This window comes from Scyliorhinus torazame, chromosome 21 (genome assembly GCF_047496885.1).
Source record: "Scyliorhinus torazame isolate Kashiwa2021f chromosome 21, sScyTor2.1, whole genome shotgun sequence".
In the NCBI taxonomy this organism is placed as follows: domain Eukaryota; kingdom Metazoa; phylum Chordata; class Chondrichthyes; order Carcharhiniformes; family Scyliorhinidae; genus Scyliorhinus; species Scyliorhinus torazame.
Window position 1 is genome coordinate 125,552,201 of NC_092727.1, and position 27,740 is coordinate 125,579,940.

General features: G+C 43.5%; 2 protein-coding genes across 35 annotated transcripts in view; one reads left to right on the plus strand and one right to left on the minus strand.

Moving 5' to 3' along the window:
• Positions 1–13,587, plus strand: part of srcin1a (SRC kinase signaling inhibitor 1a) — a 685,230-nt gene extending 671,643 nt beyond the window's left edge. For all 26 annotated transcript variants that reach the window (XM_072487470.1, XM_072487474.1, XM_072487473.1 and 23 more), the window contains one exon: positions 8,438–13,587. Coding sequence is in view for 1 of the 26 variants with exons in the window: in XM_072487462.1 (XP_072343563.1) it covers positions 8,438–8,440 (3 nt within the window). In the remaining 25 variants the exon portion in view is untranslated. The remainder of the gene's footprint in view (positions 1–8,437) is intronic.
• Positions 13,588–17,702: 4,115 nt separating this feature from the next.
• The window catches only part of arhgap23a (Rho GTPase activating protein 23a), a 606,368-nt gene continuing 596,330 nt past the window's right edge, over positions 17,703–27,740 (minus strand). For 8 of the 9 annotated variants that reach the window (XM_072487495.1, XM_072487494.1, XM_072487496.1 and 5 more), the window contains one exon: positions 17,703–27,552. In XM_072487495.1, the coding sequence (XP_072343596.1) occupies positions 25,837–27,552 (1,716 nt within the window). In that variant the 3' untranslated portion in view covers positions 17,703–25,836. The remainder of the gene's footprint in view (positions 27,553–27,740) is intronic. The other variant, XM_072487499.1, reaches the window with a different exon arrangement.

Sequence of the window (27,740 nt, forward strand, 5' to 3'; positions counted from 1 at the left end):
AGGGAGAACGGGACGGTCTGGAAGGCTGTCCTACTAGCCCTGCGGTCTAAAAATCTCCGGGTCTCCCGCTGGCAGGAGGTCCTCCCCGACGCGCTCCATTGAATCCGTTCGCTCCTCTGCACCGCGACCAATGAGACCCCTCACGAACGTGTGTCTACCTTCCCCAGGAAGTCCACCTCAGCGGGTCCCGCTCCCAACATGGCTGACAGTTCCTGGACCCGCCCTCCTCCGGAAGCATGTGTGGACCCATAAGTCGGACCCCTTGGTCGAAAAAGTCCACCTCTTACATGCAAACCCGCAGTACGCCTACGTGGCACACCCCGACGGGCGCCAGGACACAGTCTCCCTCCGGGACTTGGCACCCGCGGGATCCGCACCCCCGACCTGACACCCCTCCCCCGGTTGCCTCATTCACCCGTGCGCCACTCACCCTCCCTCCAGCAAACCTCACCGCAGCCCCCGCCCCAGCAGGATCCGTCCTCCCACTGGATCCTGGGTGACGAAGACGAGGACAACATGCTCCCGGAGTCACAGGTGACTAAGTCGGCGCCCACATCACCACCAGGACTGAGGCGATCGCAGAGGAGGGTCAAGGCTCCCGACAGACTTAACTTGTAATGCTTTCCACCACCCCCGCCGGACTCTTTTTAACAGGGGGTGAATGTGGTAGTCACCACTAGTAGTATATTACATGTATTACGGCACTGCCTGTATATTAGAGGTACAAGGGTAAATCCCTGCCTGCTGGCTCCGCCCAGTAGGCGGGGTATAAAGGTGTGTGCTCGCCGGTGCTGCAGCCATTCTGGTTCCAGCTACAGGAGGCACAACATCTTTGCTCAATAAAGCCTCGATTGTTCCACCATTCTCGTCTTTGTGGTAATTGATAGTGCATCAAACGTGAAGGATCTGGCCAAGGAGGAAGGATGGCTGAGGGGGAAGTAGCAAAGTCCAGATGGAACAGCTGATGGTCTTCATCCAAGAAGAGTGCGTCAGTTGAGGAAGGAGATGCAGGAGGATTGATTGACGGGGCTGTGGCGCCCTGAAGGGCTCGATGGAGAGGGTGGAAAAATGTCTTCAGGCTCAGGGGTCGCTGATCTGAGAGATCAAGAGGGTGATCTCTGAACAGTGCTAGAGTGGAGGCACTGTCGGCGGAGGTTTGGCTCTTAGGAGACATTGAGAGCAAAGGTGGAGGAGCAGGAAAACAGTTTGAGGAGGCAGAACCTGCGAATAGTGGGCCTGCCTGAAGGAGTGGAAGGTGCGAGGGCCACGAGGTACGTTTCGAGGATGCTGGTGGGGCTGGTGGTGGAGGGGGTGCTGGACAAGGCCACTGAGCTGGACAGAGCGCACAGGTCTCTGAGGCAGAAGCCAAGGCGGCGATCACGAGACTCCACAAGTCTGTGGAGAAAGAGAAGATTTTGCAGTGGGCCAGGGAGAAGCGGAACTCCCTGGGAGGGGAACAAGGTCCGAATATACCAGGACATTGGAGCTGAACTGGCAAAGTGGAGAGCAGGGTTCAACAGGGCCAAGGCGGTGTTATATCGATGGCAGATCAGGTTTGGGGTGCTCTATCCGGCAAAACTATGGGTGACTTATGAAGGTGGGAATATTATTTTGAGACCCCAGAAGTGGCCAATGGTTTTAGCAATGGCTTTATCAAGGCACACCCAGCTTCTGTCGCGACACGACGGACTTCCTACAGAAACTCAGCACCCATGGACCAGTTGAACCAGGAACATTCCTCGTCACAATGGACGTCTCGGCACTCTACACCAGCATCCCCCATGACGACGGCATTGCTGCAACAGCCTCAGTACGCAACACCGACAACTGCCAATCTCCAGACACAATTCTGCAACTCATCCGCTTCATTCTGGATCACAACGTCTTCACCTTCGACAACAAGTTCTTCATCCAGACGCACGGAACAGCCATGGGGACCAAATTCACACCTCAATACGCCAACATCTTCATGCATAAGTTTGAACAAGACCTACTCACTGCACAGGACCTTCAACCGACGTTCTACACCAGATACATCGATGACATTTTTTTCCTTTGGACCCACGGCAAAGAATCACTGAAATGATTACACGATGACATCAATAAGTTCCATCCAACCATCAGACTCACCATGGACTACTCTACAAAATCAGTTGCATTCTTGGACACACTCATCTCCAAGGACGGTCACCTCAGCACTTCACTTTACCGCAAGCCCACGGATAACCTCACGATGCTCCACTTCTCCAGCTTCCACCCTAAACACATTAAAGAAGCCATCCCCTATGGACAAGCTCTCCGTATACACAGGGTCTGCTCAGACGAGGAGGAGCGTAACAGACATCTACAGACGTTGAAAGATGCCCTCGTACGAACAGGATATGGCGCTCGGCTCATCGATCGACAGTTCCAACTCGCCACAGCAAAAAACCGCACCAACCTCCGCAGAAGAAAAACATGGGACACAACCGACAGAGTACCTTTCGTCGTCCAGTACTTCCTCGGAGCGGAGAAACTACGACATCTTCTTCACAGCCTTCAACACGTCATCGATGAAGATGAACATCTTGCCAAGGTCATCCCCACTACTTGCCTTCAAACTACCGCGCGATCTCAAACAAACCATTGTTTGCAGCAAACTACCCAGCCTTCAGAACAGTGACCACGACACCACACAACCCTGCCATGGCAATCTCTGCAAGACGTGCCAGATCATCGACATGGATACCACCATTACACGTGAGAACACCACCCACCAGGAACGCGGTACATACTCGTGCGACTCGGCCAACGTTGTCTAACTCATACGCTGCAGGAAAGGATGTCCCGAAGCGTGGTACGTTGGCGAGACCATGCAGACGCTGCGACAACGAATGAACGGACATCGTGCTACAATCACCAGGCAGGAATGTTCCCTTCCAGTCGGGGAACACTTCAGCAGTCAAGGGCATTCAGCCTCTGATCTCCGGGTAAGCGTTCTCCAAGGCGGCCTTCAGGGCGCGCGACAACGTAGAATCGCCGAGCAGAAACTTACAGCCAAGTTCCGCACATATGAGTGCGGCCTCAACCAGGACCTGGGATTCATATCGCATTACATTCATCCCCCACCATCTGGCCTGCGAAATTCTACCAACTGTCCTGGCTTGACACAATTCACACCTCTTTAACCTGGGGTTACCCCATCTCTGGATCTGTAAAGATTTAATCACCTGCTAATGCTCACATTTCAAGCATTGTCTGGCATCTTTGAATCTGTCTATATATATGTTTCTGGAACAAACCTCTTCATTCACCTGAGGAAGGAACAGCGCTCCGAAAGCTAGTGATATCGAAACAAACCTGTTGGACTTTAACCTGGTGTTGTAAGACTTCTTACTGTGCTCACCCCAGTCCAACACCGGCATCTCCACAACATGTTTATCAAGGAGCACAGACTAGGGGTGGATTGAATAATTTTAGGAGATAAAGATGTTGGCACATTGGAAAAATGGAGGATACGAGTGGAATGGGTGTTGGAGGGAGGGGGGTAGGGGTGAAATGTTTGTAAGGGGATGACTGTCTCCCCCCACCCCCACCCCGGTGGTTGGGTATTTTTCTTTTTGTTTGTTTCTGGGGGAGATGACCTGCGGTTCGAGATGAGGCTTTGTTTGGGTGGGGGAGGGGGAGGTCAGCGAGGAGCTTTCTTCACAGAACAGAGAGGTGAGGGTGGGGGGGCTCAGTCGGAGGAGCCTTTGGGCAAGACACACTAGCCGGTAATGCTGGTGAACGGACGTGAGGTGGGGAAGAAGGCCGAGGTGGCCGTAAGAGGTGGGGGAAGGGAGGGAGACGCGAAACGGCGAGGTTGGAGAAGAAATATGGTCAGGGACAGAGAAAGAGGCCATCTTGGATGGGCCAGGTACAGGGTGAAATTAAGAGGGGTAGAACCAAAAGGGGAGGATGGCGGATGGTGGAGGGGAATGGAAGTGTAAGCCCCCGGTGAGGCTTATAACATGGAACGTGCGAGGACTGAATAGACCTTTGAAGAGATCTCAGGTCTTTGCGCACCTCAGGAGTTTAATAGCGGAGGTGGTCTTTCTGCAGGAGACGCACCTCCGCGTGAAGGACCAGGTCAGGCTGAAGAAGGGATGGGTGGGTAAGGTTTTCTACTCGGAGTTTGATTCAAAGTCGCGGGGGTGGCAATTTCGATGAGCAAGCAAACGGGGTTTGTGAGCGCCAAGGAAGTGAGGGACCCCGGTGGGAGGAGAGGGGACGCCGGTGGTGTTGGTGAATGTGTACACACGGAATTGGGGTGATGTAGGTTTTATGAGGGGGTTTGCTGGCAGCGATCCTGGATTTGGCCACGCACCAGTTGATTATCATTGTATCCTCGAGCCAAGGGTGGATAGGTCGAGCCCCAGGTCAATGGGTAGAATACGACTAGCAAAGGAGCTGTGTGGGTTTATGGAAAGGACGGGTATGGTGGACCAATGGCGCTTCAAGAACCCAGGGGGAAGGGAGTATTCCTTTTTCTCACATGTGTATAGCGTGTTTGTGGTGAGCCGGGAGGTTTTGGTTGGGGTGGATGGGGCAGAATACGCGGGGATAGTTATCTCGGACCATGCGTCTCATTGGCTGGAGATTCGGTTTAGATCGGGATGGGAGCAGAGGCCGGGGTGGAGGCTCGATTCGGGGGTGTTGGCAGATACAGGGCTTTACGATAAAGTGTGGGCTGTGATTAAAGATTATGTAGTCCGGGGGGGGGGGGGGGGTGGGGGTGCATTATCTTGTTCACGGCACATGCGGATAGGGAAAGGAGGGAGGAATATGAATGGCTAATGAACAAGATAGTGGAGGTAGATAGGGAGTTCTCAAGGGCGCCCACCATGGAAGGATTAGCGAGGAGACAAAAATTGCAGGGGCAATTCAATAGGTTGACGTTGGGGAGGGCAATAGGACAGCTGCGTAGAGCATGAGGGGTGCAGTACCAATGCAGGAAGAAGGCGAGTCCAATGTTAGCACATCAGCTACGAAGGCAGGTCGCGTCCAGGGAAATATTGAAGTAAAGGACTGGGACAGGGGATGTGGTGTCAGAGCCGGGGAAGATAAATGAGGTGTTTAGGGATTACAATAAGGAGCTGTACAGGGCGGACCCAGGGAGTGAAAAGGGGGACATGGGACAGTTTTTAGACGGACTTTAGGCGTAATTCTATAAGGAGCTCGCAATGGACCTGGCAGCACATCTCTTGGGGACATTTAATGAGGAATTGGAGAAGGGGGAGCTGCCGGAGATGACGACGCAGGCAACAATCACATTGATACCAAAGAAGGGGAAAGATCCATTGGAATCTGGGTTGTTTAAGCCCAAATCGCTATTAAATACAGATGCGAAAGTGCTGGCTAAGCTGGTCCATGGAAGGTTGGAAGGATGGAAGGTTGTGTCTCGGGGGTTGTTACGGAGGAAGACCGGTTTCGTAAAGGGCAGGAAACTTTCTAGTAATAAAAGGCGAGTGTTAAACGTGATCATGACCCCGTCGCGTGCCCAGGTGCTGGAGGTAATGGTGTCCATGGACCCGGAGAAGGCATTTGACCAGGTGGCGTGGCGGTACCTGTTTGAGGTACTAGGAAGGTTCGGGTTTGGGCCGAAGTTTGTGGCATGGGTGCACCTGTTATACGTGGCACCGAAGGCGCGTGTGCGAGCCAACAACATGGGTTCACAGAACCTTGAACTGCACAGGGAACAAGGCAGGGGTGCCCGCTGTTGCGCTGTTGTTTGCGCTGGCTATAGAGCCTCTGGCAATGGCTTGTAGGGGGTCGACAGAGTGGCGAGGGATTATGAGGGGATGAAGAGAGCATTGGGTGTCGCTATACGCGGACGACCTACAATTGTATGTTTCGGACCCACTGGAGAGCATGGATAGGATCATGGGCCTGTTAGGGAAGTTTGGGGCGTTCGCGGGATATAAGCTAAATGTAGGGAAAAGTGAAGTGTTCACGGTGAACGAATTGGGCCAGTGAGCCAAACTAGAGGGGATGACATTGAAGGTGGACAGAGGCAGGTTTAGGGGGAATTCAGATAGCAAGGGAATAGGCGATGCTACATAAATGGGCTGCATGGTAGCACAGTGGTTGGCACTGTTGTTTCACAGTGCCAGGGTCCCAGGTTCGAGTCCCAGCGTGGCTCACTGTCTGTGCGGAATCTGCACGTTCTCCCCGTGTCTGTGTGGGTTTCCTCCGGGTGCTCTGGTTTCCTCCCACAAGTCCCGAAAGACGTGCTGTTAGGTGAATTGGATATTCTGAATTCTTCCTCAGTGTACCCGAACAGGCGCGGGAATGTGGCGACTAGGGGCTTTTCACAGTAACTTCATTGCAGTGTTAATGTAAGCCTACTTGTGACAATAACAAAGCTGGTGGAGGAGGTTGGAGAGGATCTGAAGAGGTGGGACACATTGCACTTGACTCTGGCAGAGAGGGTCCAAGTGGTGAAGATGAACATTCTGCCAAGGTTCCTGTTCATCGTCCAGACAGATTCCTCAGTCAAGAGGACTCAATTGCCGATTGCTCACCCGCAAAGAGAAACACAGAGCTCTCGACCAAAGGGACAAAATTCACACACTGTGAGAAAATGTCAGCTAATTGAAGGTCACGTGATTGAATGTTCCTTGATCAAAACTCCAGGAATATGCCCAAGCAGAGTTTTTATTTTAAATTTAGAGTACCCAATTAATTTTTTTTCCAATTAAGGGGCAATTTAGCGTGGCCAATCCACCTACCCTGCACATCTTTGGGTTGTGGGAGTGAAACCCACGCAGACACGGGGAGAATGTGCAAACTCCACACGGACAGTGACCCAGAGCCAGGATTTAAACCCGGGTCCTCAGCACCGCAGTCCCAGTGCTAACCACTGCGCCACATGCTGCCCTTGCCCAGGCAGAGTTGGCAATCCTAACCGTGACCGATCTTTGTCGGCACGCTAGCACAGTGGTTAGCACTGTTGCTTCACAGTGCCAGGGTCCCAGGTTCGATTCCCGGCTTGGGACACTGTCTGTGTGGAGTCTGCACGTTCTCCCCGTGTCTGTGTGGGTTTCCTCCGGGTGCTCCGTTTTCCTCCCACAAGTCCTGAAAGACGTGCTGTTAGGTAATTTGGACGTTCTGAATTCTCCCTCAGTGTACCCGAACAGGTGCTGGAATGTGGCGACTAGGGGCTTTTCGCAGTAACTTCATTGCCGTGTTAATGTAAGCCTACTTGGGACAATAATAAAGATTATTATTATTGTCACTACCTCCTTCAGAATCCTGCCCTTCAGATACAGATTCTCCACATCCCCCTAAAGTGAGTATTTGTCCCATTCTGTTATGGCTCTGGTTGATGTTGCGAGAGGCTGGGGGGTATTTGTTTTGTGAATACCCCACCCCAAGAAGCTCTTCAGTCGTAGCAGCACCACTAGGTACAGTGACTGGTACTGCAACCAAGTGGGAGCAGCAATGATGAAGAAGGCCTCAGAGCCCAGGTCAGTGGGGTCTGGCTCATTGGGCCCAGTCAGCAGGCGCTGCTGAGGTTCGGGGCTTGCTTGGTGAAGGCAAGGGGTTAGACTTGTCAATTAGGGGAGCCCCCCTCTCCCCAACCCCCCTGGGGTGGTCTCGCCCTGTGATGCAGCACACACAGGTCGCTGGGCAGGCAGGCCACCCTTCAACCCCCCAATCCTTCCACATTTGATTCTACACCATCTCCAACTCCCGCACGTTTCATGGGGCCTGTAACATCCTGACCCTGGAGCACGATGAACAGTTTTGATCATATCTAAGGAAAGATATAATTGCTTCAGAGACACCACAGCAAACGTTCACTGGGTTGGTTCCTGGGGTGAGGGGATTGTTTGATGATGAGAGTTTGAGTACATTGAGGCTATATGGTCCAGAGTTTCGAGGAGTAAGAGGTAATCTCATTGAAACATACAAGATTCCGAAGGGGCTCGATGGGGCAGACACAACGGCTGTTTCCGCTGGCTGGGGTTTCTAGAACTCACGGGCAGTCTCAGGGTAAGGAGTTAATCGTTCAGGACAGAGATGAGGAAACATTTCTTAACTCAGAGACTTGTGGATCCTCTATTATTGAGTATGTTTCCGGCTGGGGTAGACGGATTTTGGGGTCTCTCAGAAAATCGAGGGATATGGGGAGTGGATGGGAAAATGCAATCGAAGCAGATCAGTGAGGGTGGTATTGAATGGTGGGGCTGGGATGGATGGTCCATTCCTCCTCTTTATGTCCTCTTGGTACCTGTTCAATTGTTGTCTTCAGTCAATTATTTGTTATATATCATTGTTGGCTCTAATATAAAGAGTATTCAGTGTATGAAGATTCTAATGTTAATTTCTTGTCTCTTTCCCTCCTTTCCTCGCTACTTCTGCTTTGCTTTGCTGTCTTTTTGTTGTGTTTTTGGACGTTCTCTGCCTGGCCCAGTAAGCCCAGTGCACACCCCTTCAGTCTTTGCGTTCTGTAATAATTATGGGACTTTGCTGTTGTAATGGCCAAAGGTACGGCAAGCTTTGCCTCTCTGACCAGACTGCCTCCTGAAATCTGTGTCGAGACCTGTGGAGGTCCTCAGACTGCTGATGGGGGTAATAAAAGGAGTTTCTTCTTCTGTGATGCTGCTGCTAAGGACTTTGTCCTGCCTCCAGATCCTGGTATAGATCCCATTCCTGCTTCAGCCAATTGTCCCGAGACTTTCCCAACCTCTGTTGAAAACCTGTCCTTATCCAGAACTGGATAGCGTTCCTGGCCACTCGCCAGCCTCCCTGCTCGTTGCTTGCTTTCAAACCTGTAGCCAGTACAGTGCAGTCATTGATTATAGTGAAACTCAGCAAACCTTCCCATCATTGTCCCCGCTCCCTTCCATTCCAAATATCTCGCTTTGCTCCTTCTGCTGCTGCCCTTTATGCTGAATCGCTGCGGCTCTTGGAGTTTTGAAAGAGCTTCCATTTCACCAGCTTCAAGCAACACGACCTTCTCTGCAGTCACCCCCCCCCCCCCTCTCCTCTTTCCAATTCCCCGTCTCCCATTCCCTCCTCTCCCACACCCACACCAGTCAAGGGGACTGCGAGAAGAGGATGATTGATTCACGGAGAATGTGCACCGTGGGCTCCAAAGCTTCTGCCATCAATCACCATCTGCTAATCAGTCACCTGCTTTGATCCAGAATGCTAACTGGTCTCAGAGCTGTAGTGTGTTAGCTTGTATAGTGGAAACAGCACAAGTGATTTAGATATATCAAAGTAGAATAGATGTAAAAATTATGAAATATTTTGTAAAAAAAATGAAAACTGATAAAAACACTCATTCTCATTGTGTCCCTCTTTCTAAATTTAGACTCTAAATAACCTTTTACACTTTTCTGGGTATTTAAGGTCTATGACCTTTATTGCACTGGGGTCAACATTGAGAGGCCATTTCCGCTGTGTTCCGCTTTGTAATAAATGGGTATTACATTGCGAACCAGCTCTCTGCCCTTTCTTTATTGGAGTGGATGATCTTAACCGTATGGAAAATCGTCTGCTTCAACTTCCCATTGCATCAGAATGTCAGACTATTTACAACATGAAACACATGGAGGTGCGGACCTTCCCTTCAGATATGTACCCTCTGGTGTTGACGCACCTTAGTTTTAATGCATCACAGACAAGTTAAAGGTACCAGCATTGTAACCACAAGAATAAGCTGCAATGAGCCTGGTCCATCTCCAATCGTCTCAATTTGCATTCTACATTTTAATGGTGGCGCTTAAGTCACTTTAATGCTTAGGTAATAATTTAAAAAAAGCTTTATTTTCTCAATTAATGATGAGCACAATATGATGCGCTTGACTCTGATCAAACTCAGCCCTGCTATGTAGAGTGTAAAAGTGATTATGTAAGGCTTTCCTTTATCAGTCAGTTTCTCTCTCCTTTCCTCTCACTCATCCATGCCTTTGCTGTCTTTTACCCATTCTCTATCTCTTGTCATGTCTCTCATTTTTTTCTCATGCTTCCTTCCCACTCATTCTCTCTGCTCACTTTCTCTCTTCAATTACTCACTCAGTTGGTGTGACACAGTACAGCTCTGAAACAGTTTGTATCTGATCTGATAATACCAGCCCACAATAAGATCCAGTCCTGATCAGTGGTTGCACTTGTAGAGTGGGTGAAACACCATGAACTGGATAACTTTACCTTAAAATAAGAAAAATTAAATAAATTCCACCAGGAACAATATTTATGAAAGCACAGGATTTGAAAAATAGAGAATATGAAGAATGATTTATTTCTGTTAAATCAATATCTAGAACTGCAGAGTATATATATATATATATATATATCACTGGCAAACTCAATGTATTCACTTATTCTTTTTGTATATTGTCTTAAATAGTTTTTGTACAAAGAATAGTATTCACAAAGCAATTACTTGCAATTGCAGGAAGTTTCTTTACATTTTAAGTGAAGTCTTTTAACACTTTGTATTAAGTTTGTGTAAATTGTATCTGAATCCTTTTGTGAAGAATTGTTGATGTTTGAATGTGACACACAAAAATAATTTGATTCTGAAGTACCACAACTATTCAATACGTTGAATAACCACCTCATAATTGAGCCCTCTCACAGCCTTAATAAAAAATCACAGGGACCAGCTTTCTCTTGATGTAGGGACTGAGCTCTGATTCCTGTCATTCCATTTGAAACCCTCCCTCTGGGAGATGGGAAAGATTGTTCTATAAAAACACAATCTGACATCAGATGAATGAGGGCAGTTATTCGAGTCCTGTATTTGCTTTGCTGTTGGTGAAGTCTTCAGTCTATACTTCATGAGGTGAAGAATTAATTGAAGGCATCGATAGGGAGCTTCTTTCCAAAATTTGTTGACCTGCTTTAAATTGTGAATATTCCAGTAGAAACCAACAGTCAGTCATACCACCCACTGTCCCTGTGAGCAGTAATAACTAGATCCTGCTGATGAGGGACAAACATTTCACCCTCATTTTCTAAATGGGAATTAATGTAAAAAATGTCTTGCTACTCATCGTGTTTCAATACCCTTCAGAATGTGTTCAGCCTTAGAAGCACAGAATCCCTACAGTGCAGAACGCCATTCGGATCATCACATCTGCACCAACCCTCTGAAAATGCACCCTCCCTAGGCCCAACCTATCACCGCCCTTTCCCCTTACCCCACCGAACCTGCACATCCCTGGACATTAAAGGGCAAGTTATCATGGCCAAACCAAACAGTGTGTAAAAGATACACAAACCAAGGAGAAATTGAATTAGGGTGCGATGGAACGGCCATGCTGCGCCCGAAAAGCAGTGCACCCTGGTGCAACATGGCCAATAGAAACCAGGAGACCCTGCCCCCGGAATCTACTCTGCTCACAACACCTCGCGAGATCTAACGCAATCTCACAAGATGTTCACCTTTTGGTAAATCTGCATATTAGAGCGAGACTGCTAGTCTCACTCTAATGTGCTCCCTGAGGCATTGGGATCTGCCCCCTTGGCCTCGGAGATCTCGGGCAAGCGACATTCAGTATTGGTCTCCACAAATGGGGATGAGGCGGAACAGCACTTGTGGGGGTCTCCCAGGGGATCAGAGGCCCAAATGCCCTTTGAGCAGGGGAATATCCTGCCACTCCACCTTGGTATCAGCCTGGCACTGCCAAGGTCATTTGTTGCACAACGGTGATTGGGCTGCAGGGCCCTCCACCCAGGACCCCTCATAGTGAGTTGGGGCTTGGGGGTTTGTTGTGTCGCGAGCTCGAGACGCCATTCAATCTCTCGCTAACTAAGGAGCTCCAGCGAGCGAAGTCCCTCAGTGTAGAAAATGGAGCTATATGTGGCCTGAGCCGCGCATTCCCCACTGAAGCCCCCTATCTAACCTGACTGACGTTTAATAGCATTGTGTTTCCCAGCATTGCGAGAACTGGGTAACACGAGGCTAACGCGCTCGCTTTGGGACTTTGCTCCCATTTAGTTAAATGGCGCCCAAAGTTTCTCCACCTTACAAAGTCTTACAAATCTCCACCGTACAAATATCCCGGGGCAGAATGAAGCATCTATATTCTAAATGTACTTTGATCAGAAATTTTACGTGATATATGACATACAGATCCTAAAATGTTCGCAGTAAGCTAGATTTTGGTGTTTCTGGAGAAATTATAGAAATTGGCTGGGGTGTAGGGGATAAATACTTTCATTTTCTATAGTTTGCATCATTGATGTTCCAACGTTGAGCTGCCCAGTCTTTACTGGGTGTGGTTACCTGCAGAAATCAGCTTCCTGAAACCAATGCAAAAACGAAACCTTGTTACAGGGAGGGACAGACCGTGAGGAAATTTCTATGCATGTAACACTCCCTCCTCCCACATCATTTAAAAACACCAGAAACTCTAGATGATGTCTTTCCTGATGAAAGTTACCGTTGCTTTATTTCATCGTTATCCTTCCTCTGAAGATTTGCCCTTTCTATCTAGGGTATTCGTAAGTCCTTTTGGTCGATGTTTTATTTCTTGGCTCAAGAAGCTCCAGACCAGCGAACCAGTGGAGTCTGAATTACAGACTGAATTGAGTCACAGTGTATAGAGCCTCACTCTACACAAAACTGAGGATATTTAATGTCATAGCTGGGTGTAAACCTGAATAAAGTATTCCATTTCCCAGCACTGACATTCCTCATTTCGATGGGCACAAAACATTCACCCTTCCAATCCCCCAAGAAAATATTTAATCTCTCAAAAACTGAGAACTGTTAATATTTTACTCAAAATGATTGAGTTAATCATAAATGCAGTCAGTTGGTATGGTATCTTTGAGCATTCTCACAATGAACATCATTCACCTCATCTCTCACGTAAACAGAAAAAATGCAAATCTTAACACACTCACAACATCAGAGAAAGTTACAACCAATAACTGAGAGCACCAAACATCACTTTCATATTTGTTGTTTAAAATGAATTATTTTTGGTTTAAAGCAGAATGTGATGGAAATGTCGGTTCTGGATTTTGATCTTTTACAATTAGATTAAAAGGCAATGATTGGTTCGAGATGTATCAAATATGTGTGTGTTTAGAAGAAAACATTTTAAAAAACTATTTCAGCAAAATGTAAAAGTGAAAAAATACAAAATGCCTTTAAGCATTTTTTTTTACCGAAATGTGACATTTTTCATAGTCTCCTGAAGAATGTGTCAGTAATCATATCAAACATGAACTTCATTTTATTCCTGCTTTTAAATAATAAAGCGTTCTAATTATGCATGTATATGCTAAGAAATTGCACGATGCATCTAGATTAGTGTCTGTACGTGAATCTTAATATAAAGAATTTGTGAAAATCTGGATACAATAGGAACATTTTTTGTTTAGACTGTGTATTTCTTTACTGATGCATGGGGCTTTACTGTTTGGTCAGTAAGAGCAGTGATTTAGTCATTGTATTGAACATATCTACAGAGTTTTTGTAAACTGGGATCTTCCATTTGTAGAGTAGTGAGATGTGTACTGAAAGTCGATGCCATGACAATCTGTAATTAATGTGGTTTCTGTGAAGAGATGAAATAAAGGGATTGCATTTTTGTAAAAGTATTTTGAATTCCCCTCATTGCCTTGTGTGCTTTGATTCCGACGCTGTTAAAAAGCAGTTTATATATCCTTCAGTTCTCACCTTGGTCCTCACTTCCACAGCCTGCATTACCCTGTATATTATGGGGTGGATTTTGTGGGCGAGTTTATTCGCCATTGAAAGTGTTTCTCCTTTGTCACTGCTGCTTAATATGCTGAGTACTTATGGAAGTCAAAATCCTATTTAATTGAGTGGGAGGGTGCCAGGTGTGGACTCCACTACCTTCCTGCCCTGATTGGCTCCTGGATGGTCTTCTTGCCCCATCGCTAATTGAGGCCCTCAAATGGAAAATGATTTTAATTGAAGGGTCTCATTCCATTGCCTTCGATACTTAATAAAATCGGATCCCTAACCGGTGATCCCAGGTGAGAAATGAATTGGCTCCCTTTCGGTATTCAACCCCCTCAACTCATCACAACAAAATTAATTTTAAAAGATCCCTTCCATTGCAGGTACTTTTTCACAGCCATAAGGTATTTCTGTTTCAAAAGGAGCTTGTTAAAGAAGCTGAGTTTATTAGTTATTAAATGTGAGAAAAATGATACACATTCACACAGATTAGAAATGGGAATTTAGTCCAAATGTAAGTTTTTTAAAAAAAATCAGTTTTTGACATGTGCTTGATGCATAAATGGTGGCACATTCGAACCATTGCGATTAGTGACTCCAGTAGTGCTGACTTCAGCAGGTGAATAGTCAGTTTCAAGATTCCAATGTTCTGCAGTTTGGCTGAGAAGCTACACTATTTCATTTTCAGCTGTGCCTTTGCTGACAACTTGTTCTAGCCTGTACATATTTTGCAGGGTCACGGCGTTAGTCAACACTGACCAAGCTTTGCAGCTGGCTTTTATCCCAGTTTCTTCCTAGAAGGCAAAAATCCACAAATCGGTCAGACATTGCTCATAGGATAATCAGCTCCCATTATTTCCACAGGAGATGACAGTTTCTGTGTAGCTTTCATACTTTTGATGTATCCTTGTCTAGCGACAGAATGTGATTCCATTGCCTCTCTCTCTTGGTATCATCCACCAGCAATTCAGCCAGTGACTGAATTTACATTCTCAGTAATCTTTGGGTTGTACATCCATTTTTAAAACCACAGAGCTTATTTAAAAGTTCAGTATGTCTGTACATCATTTGGGGTTTTTCTTCCATCATTGCGAGATACTTGGGCAGTACTGGGTGAGGACTCGCCGGGGTGGTGTGGGGGTGTTGACTCTGGGCACTTTGTCTCACTGGCATTTAATGGTACTGGACTCCTCCAACGGAGACAATACAGGACTCACTGATTCTCCAGCATGCAGGCAAGACACTCACTGGCTGATTAAATTTCAATCTCCCACAGTCAAAACACACAATTGCACTTGTGATGCTGCATGGCCGATTCAAAGTGAAGCCAGTGATGTTATTTCAGTGTTACTGTGGCATACAAAGGAATTTTATATAAACATATTAATAAATGCACTTGTACAGCAAGTTAACCCCACTCCCTCTCCAATGGCACATCAACATTCACTCTCGTCAGTGAAATTAAGAATTAACCTGCAATAACGGGCTCTTTAGGCCGGTTGGGTGGTCATTGTGAAGGCTCAAGGTACTTTCAACTTTATGCTTCCCCAAAAACCTGCTGCATCCCACTCTGCAGTGACTCCAATGTAGGATTTATCCACCAATGAGAAAATCTTTTAGGCTCATGAAATTTAAAACTGAGCAAACTAGTTAAGAATTATGAAAATGGATCTGCACTGTTTTTGTGCTTCGATTTCGAGCTCTCTCATCCCCATCACTCAGCTATTTGCATCTCAAACGTTTTTCTCACATTATTGTACATAGGCATTTAACCATTTTGTGAACTTTACAGGTCAATAGTATTTGATTTCTTTGTCTGGAGTTCCCCCCCAATTCTCTTCACTTTGTTCTGTACCTTTTTAATGCTTTGTATCGGTAATATTTGTTGCAGTTCTGATAAGGGCACTCTCCATCCAAATTCAGTGCCTAACATACAGCATTTGATTCACACTCCCACAGCCATGTAAGGCTAACTTGGGCAGTGGGCAGGACAAGTTCAGTCCGTGAGAGCTGTCTGCCAATCAGGCAAAGTGGCCAGAAGCAGTACTGCTGCACAACACCTGGGACTAAGTCCTGGGACCTTCAACAAGTCCCAGTGGTGAAAAAGGGGATCCCGGAGATCCAACGTCCGGGGGAGGGCACTCCAACTCGGAGGGCCTTCAGAGAGAGCCCCCCCACCCCCACATCTTGCCCGAGATGGGGAGAAGGGTTAAAGACACTTTCCCCCTTCAGTGGCCGCCCATTCAATTTTACGATGCCCCCCAACCCGACTCAAAACCCACAAGGGGAATTGTAAGCTTCTGCCCATGGAGTTTAGATGACAGATCAATAATGATCTTATTGAATGTTTGATCAGGCCAAAAGGGCTTCCTGTTCCTATACCTCAACATACCTGAAAGATCAACTCTTTCCTCTGGAGGTTTACGGAACGGTTTTTCCAATTGTTTTACTCTGGTTTCAAGGATTTCCAGTCTAATTTGTGATGGGACTGAGATCCTGGGGCTTGAGGCTCATAATAGAACCCAGCTACATACTGACAATGCCAGCCTTGAGCATCCTAACACTTGTAAACTAACTAACCCGTGTCAAAGCCGTTTTGGGAAAAACACATGAAAGAACTTTTGTCGTCTTGTAGCAATAAATCCGGGGCAATGGGAAGACATCAAGGACATTGCCACATTCTGATGATCAAGAAATTTGACGCAGCAGCCTTGACTATTTACAATTTCAACTCTCCAATGATATAACTAATAAAGCGTTTGGAGGTTTTTCATTCTTTCAATATTCCTTTTATTTCCTCAGTTTCTTGGAGAATTCAGGGAAATACTGGAGAGTAGCAATCTGATTCATGACTGTTTTATTCTGAAGTGTCTCCGAGCCACACTGTAAATCAAACCTTTTGCGTCCAAGACAAAAGTGCTAGAAATGTACAGCAGCTCAGTTTAAATTGCAAGATGGGACTTGATTTTATGCTGGCCTGGTGGCCTGCCTACCTTCTACCCACCTGTCTTGGACCATTCTGAAATTTTACTGGGAGTGGGTATCAGACTGCCAGTCGGTCTTGGGCTTATCGAGGCCCTTGAAGTTGCCAATTACTGGCCATTAAGTGCCTCACTCCACGATTGCCAGTGTTTTATTTGTGACAGGGGGTGTGTTGAGAAGAGGTCACACTATGTGGGACGTCCGGTAGCCTTGGTTGCACAAGTTACTATTGGACATGGGAGTAGGAGATCACCAGTGGGCCAGTCAGAGGTATTTCCCTCTCCAACAGGTAATTTCCCACTTTAACCCTCCTCCCTGGCCTCTTGAACCCCCAGTACAGCCTAACTTTTGACAAACATGAGGCTCAAATACTTGTGGCTCATTTGCCCATCAGACAGTTGTCGTTTAGTCTTAACTAGGAACTGAGAAAAAAAAACCAAGTGGTCTGGGGCTCATTCCTGAAGACCCATTCAACATAAACTATCTCCGCAATGCAACAACCCGCCCTCTTGATTTGAAGAGCACACTCTGCAGGACCCTTCCCCATGCAGGACCCTTCCCCATAACTCTGGACCAAACAAGTTGCCACACCCACTCCAAAACTTAATGGGGTGAGTCATGCTCCCACAGACCATGTAGTCAAAGTCAGCATGCACAGTGACTTCAGAAACTATGCTTGGGAAAATGTATTTTCAATGAAACTATAAAACGTACCCTTAAATCATAAAAGATTTGCTTGCATACATGTACTAGCTTTATAAAATGGGAAAGTAATTTCTGGAGAACTGAATGAAAAGAGAAAAACTAACAAACACATTCCAATCTGCAAAATTCCATAATCAAACAAGTAAACTCTGACTGACCTGTGCTGCAATAATTAGACTTTGTGGTATCGGAGGGATACAAATCCATCTGCACAGAATAACATTCCTGTCCAAATATTAAAGTGTTTTTATACAATTCATCATGTCCAATAGCACCAGCGATTCTATTGATAAAAAAGAAACCCACACTAGAGACTTACTGGAGGGGAAGTCAGTTTATTTCCATTTTTATAAAACAAGATGGTGCATTATTTAAAGCATCTTCTTTAGCATGTACATTTTCAGTTGTAAACCCAAGAAGTTAATGCAGAATCTAACAATATCACATTGTTCTTTTATGGCCAGTTGGCAAAGAGGAAAAAAACAATTTATATATCTATGTTATACGGTTTTTGTCAGAGTTGACATCCTAGAACATATTTACAAAATAAACAGTTAACTTTACAGCAAATTTGCATAATTCAATAAACTGCACTGTATATGGAGAAAGATCATGTTGACAGCTTTGTTCAATGCTCCATTGGAATGCCTGATTCTTTTTTAAAATGGAAGCTCTGAAATTCTTGCCTGCGAAACAATCTCAATACTGCAAGTAAACTGCAACATAAAAGAAATAACAATACAAGCTGGAAAAGTGCGGTTTAAAGCATCTCCCTTTCGACGTTGCATCTTATTAATTTTCTTCTTCTTAGAGTGGTATAAAGTTTCTTTTGACAGTGTAGTTTGTTGCTCCTTTAATCAAATCATGAGTGATCGGTATTTCATTCCCTGCCTCAATGCTAGATTTCATGCCTCTTTCCCTTCCCACAATCCCCAATGCCATTTTTCCCCTAGATTCAATCCAGATGCTCAATCAGGGTCACTGAATTTGGTGACAGAGTTTGGACCATCCAAAGCCCAGTTCGGACAAAGCAGAACATCAGCCAGTACAGGTGTGTGTGCAATGGGAAACATCACAATAGATGTGCCACACACAGCTCTGTCCTGTTTTTTTCCAGCATAGTTCATGAAAAACAAAATGTAATTTATACATAACTACATTTAGCCTACAGCTAGGCAATATTTGCATTTAAATTTAAAAAACTTTAAAAATTAACAAATTTCATGGAGTGTGGAATCTAAACTCTTTTTAAGAAATGACTTGCAAAAAAATGAGGCACTTTCCAAGGACAGGTAAATAAAACTAAAAGAGCTAACTAACTACAGTTACAGACTACAACTTAAAATTAAAACCATTATTGAACATTTTGCCTGGTTTAAGGTGCATTTGCACGTATTGTGGTAATGTAAAATTTCAGACACTTTGGAAAATATTTTCACAAATCATCGAAAACATCTGAAGATGATGTCATGAGTGAGAAATATTCATATTTCATTAAGATACTTTTTGGCAAACTTTGATAGTTTTGGAAGTGGGACTCTGTGTATATAACATTTTAGAAAAGACAGTTATGAAGCAAGGGTTCAGCAAAATGTTTTAAAATCTGGCACCATTGGTTAGCGATGCAGTCTTCATTTAAAGCCACGTTTTTACAGGAATGGACAACAATTTGAACTGCATGGATTTAAAACTTAGGGGAAATACCATGTGTTATCCTAGTTTCTAAACCAAGGAATTTCTGTACACAGTACCCATAAAATGTTCAGTGCCAATGTGGACAATTTGCCAACTTAACAAGACATGTTTGTGAAAGCATCAACCGCACATTACAGCAATTTCAGACTGCAATGAACTCCACGCTATTTCAAACACGTAATAAAATCACAGGTTTATTTCATTATTAGGGTAGAGCTGAAAAGGAAGGAATCATAATATTTAAGCTGGTCTACACAGTAAAGTTGACTTTGTTTTGACAAAATGACAGCTTTAACTGGGTTCAAAGAAATGCGTGATTCAATGCCAATCAAAATTCTGGGAACTCACTGAAAAGCAGAATATGGGATCTCCATTTCTTTTATAAAAAATACCCATTACTGTACTTCCAAAAGCATGATTTCTCTATCAGCTCATCCTTTATTTCATAATTTTCAATGCCAAGCACCTGAGTTATTATGTTATGACTTTTCCTGGCCCTTATCCAATATCTATTGGTAATTTAATGGCTTTTAATGCAGAAACATGGCCTTAAAGTGAGTTCACCTCTGGCTCTAGTTAAAACACTTTTAAAAATGCATTTGTAAGAATTGTTTCTGAGTTTTTAATTCGAACTGAGCAAGCTGTGGAGCAAACAAATCGAAAATTAAAAAATCAAGTAACAGTAGAAATAAACAAATGTGCACAGGAGCACTAATGTAAACAACGCGAACAAAAATATATTATATATATTTTATATACACACTGAGGTTAAATGAGCAATCATCAATACAAAACCATACAAAATTATATAGCCTCAACTATATTAAGCCAAAAGCATCAGGAGCCAGTTTACATGATAGTTTTGTTATCTTTCCCCAACTAACTGCAAGTTTAGCCGTGTCTGCAATGTTGCCATTATGAATTTATGATATATCAGGTCATTCATCATTAAATGGCAGAGCCGGCTTGCGGGGCCAAAATGGTCTACTCCTGCTCCTATCTTATGTTCTGAATTTGGTCTCATTGCATTGTTTTAAATAGTGACAGGGGGACAAGACAAAAATAATGGAGTTACAGATGACCTCAAAAGGTGAAAAATTGCAACTATGCAAGTGTAAGTCAGGGGAAATCAGAAATCTAAAAATTACGCAGGACATGAACTGCTCTTCCCTTCCCCACGGAATTTAATATTAAAGCTTTCAAAATTTGAAATGAGAAAGGACAGAATCACAGATTTAATAATAGTAAATTAGTAATGCGGCCTAAAAATAAAAACAACTATTAGCTAATCTATTAATTACATGATCTGTACGCCAGAGTGTTCTGTTCTCATCTGGTATCTCAGTACATTATAATAATATATAGATGGACAGAGGGTGCCATCACTTATGGAGTGGAGCCATACTTTTTTTTTTAAGAACACCCAAAAATTAAAATTCCCTTTTCTCTACCCTCAGATTGTAGCAGTTGTCTATATAGCAACACATATCTGAGTGTTACAAATTAATTCAGGGCGTGTTCCACTAAGAACAAAATCTATTCTATGGTACAACTGCTGCTGAATAATTTGTCAAGCAGTTGCTTTAACGGGAAAAATTATTTTTGAAACGTAAATCCTAATAAGGGGAGATTTTACCCCAAACATCCATGCAGCAATTCTGTATTATTTTAAGAATCAGCATTGATCATGTGCTCTGGTTCTATGCTTTCACTGGGTCCTTGAATGCCAACCTTCAAGATTTTACAGCGTTCTTAGATTTTTGATAAACACAAGACCATCTCACCTCTGCCTCTTAGAAAAGCAAGTGATTTATCACATTATATAAAGTTGTAAACAGATCCAGATCATTACTTCAAATTCCGACAATAGGATAAGGAGGCACAAACTCAAAATAAATAAATTTAGGACTATGTCAGGAAGTTGTTCTTCACATGAAGAATGACCAACACGTGGCACTGAATTTGGGTAGCGGAGTGAAACCAACAGAAAGAATGTGCATTATATTGTCCATTTCAAGTTATACACAATAGGTTTGTGTAAACAGCAATAAAGTAAATGATCAGTTAATCGGTTTTGATCGGTTAGTCAGGAAACTGGGAGATATTCCTGCTCTTCGAATAGGGCTGTAGGATTTTTTACATAAGGAAGTTGGCACGTTAATCAATGCAGCACTGATGTGACAGCCTAGATAGGTCCTGCAGAGGAGCTCAATTCATAATCTTGAAATGAGATTGTTACTAATTGAACTACTAAAATTTAAATGGATGCTGCAATGGGGCGGGGAAGAGAGTGAGGGACTACAGGTTCTTCCTGTGTGTATGAACTCAAATAGGCCAAACGTTTCATCCATATGTGAATGAAGTGGATGAACAACAAACTGGGTGAAGTTTCCAGTTAAAGGAGTGAATGTATATCCTTTTTTCTTTGTTTGGGGGGGGGGGGGGGGAGAGAAGAAAAGGGAACAAAGAAAGGAAAAAACTTAAGTCGGGGACAAAATACCGAGGCCACACCATTTGTTGCAAAAGATACTGGGCAGCTTGTCAAGCAGGAAATGTGGATTTAATACAGCTGTTCCAGCAGGAGGTTGGAATTAGTCTTTCTAAATTATTTACTTTTTACTGTGAGTTAGTAGGAACATTATCTTTCTATTGCCAACCACACTAAATTAATAGTTTATTTAAAATGTGACAGAATAGACAATTTTAATCGTGTTCTGAAGTTTTTAAAATAAATTTAGAGCACCCAATTTGTTTTCCAATTAAGGAGCAATTTAGCATGGTCAATCCACCCAACCAGCACATCTTTGGGTTGTGGGGGTGAGACCCACGCAGACACAGGAAGGATGTGTAAACTCCACACAGTGACCCAGGGCCGGGTCCTCAGCGCCGTAGGCAGCAGTGCTAACCACTCCGTCACCGTGCCGTCCCGTGTTCTGAAGAGTTATATGGATTTGAAACGTTAACTATTTTCTCTCTCCAAAGATGCTGCCAGATCTGATGCGTTTTTCGAGCATTTTCTGTTTTTGTTCAATTGTGCGGTGTCCAGCAGGACGACCAAAAATAGGCACCTGGCCCAAGAAACCTGAGCAATTATGTAGTATTCTATTTTGGACTCATTATTTGACCTGTTTGAATTTTGTGGGTTGCAAGTTTAGAAATAGCTGTTCTTATCAGTGCCTCATTGGTGGATAAATCTAAAATCAAAACATTGCGATCTGCTTCTATCAGAAACTTGAGATAGATGTAAATATTTCTGTAACCTGCGAGTTCCCATGGCATTCACCTGAAAATCTCATTAAGAAGAAAGTTTCACACACATCCTCCTTGCCTCCCTTAATTGGTGTAACTGTAATATTTTATATGTGCTGCGCAAAGATGACACCAGCACAAGTTGCCCAAGACGTTAAATTAATTTGGAGAAGTAAACTAAATATTATTTCTGACTGGTTCAAGAACAGAAATGACCTGGTTACTATCATACTAGGAAGAATGCTTTTTGCTGGAAAGCAGAAATGGAAGGAAATGAAAAAGAATTCTGAGGCAATTAAATTGCTCATTTAATGTTTCTTCAGGTCCCTTAACAATTTCTATTTCTCTACTACAGTATCCCCCCCCCCCCCCACCCCCAAACTCCCCTTGCCCCTCTCCCGTTGACCATTCCATTCTCTTGAAATCGCAGTCTCTTTATGGAGTATAGTTTTTCCCATAGACAGTAGATACTCTCTTTGTGGCCATTGTTCATGTGCAAGGCAAATGCTAATGTTCACTCTTGCCCCTTGCTGAGATCAATCAGCTCAGCAAAGACCAGGATCAAACCCAGGAACTTTGTCAAACTTTAGCTACTCACTGGAGTAACCAACTCAACAATAGCAGGAAGGCCTTTTGACCTAGCTGGTGTGATAGCTATAGATTGCATGTAGAATAGAGATAAACCCTGTGAACCTGCACTGTTCTTTTAAAGGTGTAGAGAGTACTGAACATTAAGTGCTACCCCTGTACACCCCATTATGATTAATATGAAATTGAAGTTCAATTTCATTTCAAACAGTACAAAGTCTCTAAAAATATGTTAAAGCTGCACTGCCTTCACAAAATACTATTTGGCAAATGTTTTTTCCAACTACATTACAACTGCAAAAAAATGCATCTAAATTCATTAACACATCCTGGGACCTTTCTGTATACAGGAGAAAAAGGATGGATGATTCTTTCAAGTATTTATCTCCCAATAAAAACAATTTATCAAATAGTTTAACATGGAGACAGTGTCCTCAAGAGTGACATTTTAATTAAATAACAATGTAATCTTGTTAGATTGGGAATCTAATCTTTAAGTTAATAAATAAATACAAATATAAATATTTCAATGATTAGTGCATTAGTTGAAGTGAACTATAGGTACTTATTTTAAAAGAACAGATTTATCCTTTTTACAAACTGATTTCTTACCTATAATTTAAATTAAATCTGTGTTTACCAGCAGAAAGCTAACCTACACTAGCAAAATTCATTCCTGGATAGGTTGAAAATATTTGATCAACTAGCTGGTTAATGAGAGAACTGCCATTACTAAATTCTGGAGTAAACATTTAAAACAGATTTACGCAGTGTCAGCTACTTGATCTGTTCATAACCACTACGTCACAGCAGTCTCTGAGGGTCAAAGTTAAAGGAGGAACATGGAAGACATCAACTGTCTGGAGCCTCATGTCTCTGCCATCATGCTTAGACTGGGAATTTCCTCCTGGCAGTTCTTGTTTCTCCCTGTAATGCTGGCAGGAGTGCAGTCAAACCGCCATTTATGTGGATGAACAAGGTTTATCCATTTTCAGTGATGGAATGGCAATGGAGTGGAAGCAGCTGCAAGAAAATTCCTGGCCTAGTGCTTCACTCCATTTATGGTACCAGTAACCAGTTACATTCTACCCTCAGCTGAAATCACTTGCTGTTGACATCCCACAGGGGCCTGTCGCTAAACTGATAGTTGCACATTATACCAATTAATTGCTGGTTGAATCATTTGTTCAAGGATGTCTTTTGAACTTTCTTGAGACCCAAGATGAGGGAGATTGAAGTCAGTAAAGTATAGGTATTATTATGATTGTTCCTTTCATCTAAATTCTCTCAAAATTCTGAAAATCCAAAGATGTCAACAATAGAAATCCAACAAATGGTGTCATTGAACAGGTTGCACCTGCATCCAAGAATCATGGCTTGGTTTGTGAAAAACACCTAGTTTTTCTTGTGATGCTCACAGATAGTTCAAGGCAGGGAGCTGCCCACCTGCACCACTTCTTAGTCAGGGATGGGATCCAGAATGGGCAAAATACAAGAAAGTGAAGTGGAGAAAATGAAAATAATTTTGGAAATAAAATTACCAAATCCTCTCAAATTCAAATGTGGTGAAATGACAATGCTCCCCACTTAGCTAGTTTCAATTATTCGGTGGTAATAGTAAGGGCTAATTTTAGACTCAAATAAAAAGAGAAGGAATTAAATGACAAACTGATAAAAGATTTCACTACAATTCAGGGAAAGGAAACGGTTATATTTGCCTATAATAGTTATGTAACATTATTTTGGTAAATCGATTTTTTATGCTAGCTAAGGGTTTAACCATTTAATACAATTCCTTTTCTTTCTTTTGTGTAACTGAAATTGGGAAGTGACATGTTCTTCAAGCAAACTAACCAAGACAGTTTTTCTATCTAATAGAACACCATCTTTTAAGGCAGCTGCACTGAATTCCAGGTCAACCAAGTTAAACTAAGCAAATAAAGCACAGACTTTTAAAGTGAAAATCTTTTTACTAATGTCAAGAGATGCGAGTTCAAAAAAAGGATGCTTTCATGCAAACTGCAAAAGCAGCAGCAAAATGTCTAATAACCCCTGAACTAAAGCACCCAGTAACTACATACAACCAATTTTACTATAATTTGCTTTATCCTGCACCACTATTCCCAGCTCCTTAGCACAAACAGGTATTGCATCTGAAAAAAATACAGGTTAATATTTGGGTAGAGATTCTGCACCAAACAGTTCTTGTATGGATCTCCAATCTATCCTATTCAGAAGCTGAGATCATTATGGTTGAAGCATATTCTGTTTTTAGTTTGTGTTACTTTGCACTTGCAATGGTCATTTAAAAAAAATCTACTCAGCCACTTTACCCAGGGCTGAACCCTGTAGCAAGAATTATACCTTTGCGGGGTGGGGGGGCTGTGATTCTGGAAGAAGATCAGCAGAATCTTCAGAGAAATAATGGAAGTAGCTGAAAAAAATCAATTTTTCCTGGGGTCTTACTGGCATCAGCTGGGGCTACAGTAAGAGACTAATTGAGCCCCTATAGAAATTCAGGAATCAGGTGTTCATAAAGTGAATGATGTAAGTTTTTTGGGGGGACATAATTTACTTGTCGTTTAGAAACAATGCTACTACTTTTTTTAAAAAAAAGAGGATTTTAAAAAAATGTCCCTTTCGCATGTTCCTTTCGGGGAAATGAGTAAGAATCAGAAAAATAAAAAGCAGTAGTCAGTCAATATTCTATAAAATGTAGTGAATGGAAAAAACAGTGAAAGTACAGCAAAAACAGTTACTTTAAATTGGACTGCCAGATACTGTTGTTCAGCTGATCTCTAAAAGAGGAGTGTTTAAAAAATGAAATATGGAATTCAGAGTTTTCCAACCTGTTATTTGGGGAAAAGGCAAACCCATATGCTGTCATAGCTCCTGAATGTTTTAGCCTCAACTAATTTCCATCAAAGGTACTCATGGAATCGAGAGGAGGGTGCATATTTCTGAGCCTTTATGTCCGTTGAAGACTTGGTTGAATTTGAGTCACTGTCTCTAGCTTGGTCTGGTGTCGAGCTAGCTGATGGGGAAGACAGTGAAGTAGGTTGCCGACACTCTGAGTTGCTATTGCTACTTAACTGTTTACTATTGGATGCTGGCTGTTCAATTTGTAAATTCTCACTCTGGTGAATGGAACAATTTTGTGATTCTAAATCAATCGGTCTGAATATTTCCTTGGTTGTACGATCTAAATCCTGTCGTGCATTTGCTACAGTATCTGCAGCCTCCCTGGAATCAACTTTTTGCCCAACTTGACTCTTGGTGGATGGTTTTCCCACCTTGTGCCCACTGTCATTACTTTCCAGTAGCTTCTCCTTGCATTCTTTGAACTGAAATTCTGATAAATCATTCTGCACCACTACTGTATGTCTCCTCCTAATGTTCTTCTTTCTCCTAGTCTCTGGGGAGTTTTGTTTTCTCAGCCCTACTCCAAACATATCATCTGCTGAGGTTTTCAATCGTGGCTTCATGTGATCAGTCAGTGCTCGTTTTGATGTTTGGGTTGCATCTTTGTCAGGATCACTCTTGAGGATATTGTATTTGCTGGTGGAAGTGGGATCATATAAATTATCAAACAGATTTATTACCACTGGAGGCTCTTTACCTTCATTGATTTTTGTGTCAAGTTCATGTTCAGCTTTCGGCTTCGTCAACTTCTTTCTAGCCAAAGTATCACACTGAATTAATCTGTGAGAATTAAAAGATGGCCTACTGTTTAGCTTTTGTGTTGGAATCCCTTCTTTGTCGGAGCTTGTGTTGCTATCTGATTCACGGCGACAAAACCTGCCTCTTTCCTGCTGTGAATGAGAGGTTTTGCATGGCATTGTCCGTGTAAGGTAGCCACTTTCACTGTCTGTTTCAATGTGGCCTCCGCACTCACTGATAAGCTCACTTCTTTCATCATCAGCTTCATCACCCCTGCTTTCAGCAATCGACTGTACCTCAGAACTGAAATTGTGATCCAGAGTTGTCACTGTGGATGAAATAGTGGAATATCCTGAAACAACAGAGCTGGCATCGGTGGGAATCGTCTCTCTGTGCTCCATCTCAGGTGGCCGCCACATCTTCTGCTTGGGGTTTCTGGAAAGCACTTCACTATTACTGTGAGACTGAAGACTTGCAATGACTATCTGGTCATCTCCAGAGTTTATTCTTCTATCTGAATCCAACAATTTAAGAGAGGTTCCTTCTTTAAATGAGCACTCAATACCAGCTGAGGGTGGGCTGTATTGTGGACTAGATGAAGTGTTCAAAGTGGCTTCATCAACATTCTCCCACCGGGATGTCGGAATATGGTTCTGCTTGCAATTATCAGGCTCTCCCAATACCGTTTGGACTTCTTCATTAGCAATGGGATGGTGAATTTGCTCCACACCTCTGTTCCTGGTATTTGTCGACTGTCTCTCTCTCTGCCCTGTTGCATCCTTCTGTCTGTCCACCCCTGCCTTGTCTAATGATCCCTCTTTGTTAATAGCCTTAATAGGTTCATGTTCTGAATCATCATCTGTGCTACTTTCGAGCACCGTTGCTTCTTTTTGCTTTTTTCTCTTACGGTTGGCCGCTGCAAAGATTGACATCACCAGCTCCCTGTTGTACAGATCCTTCCTGGATCCCCACGATCCCTGTAATTGTGCAGAACAAAAATTAGTCCCCTAAATCTGATTTAACTATCACTGAACAAAGGCATATTTGTAAAATAAAGATACACAGAAATTGAAAATGCTGACAGCCCAAAATGAAAGAAGTCAAAGCTCCTACGTCTGCCTCTGTAAAAGTAGCAACATTTTAAGTAGGGTCAGGGCCTGAGGGG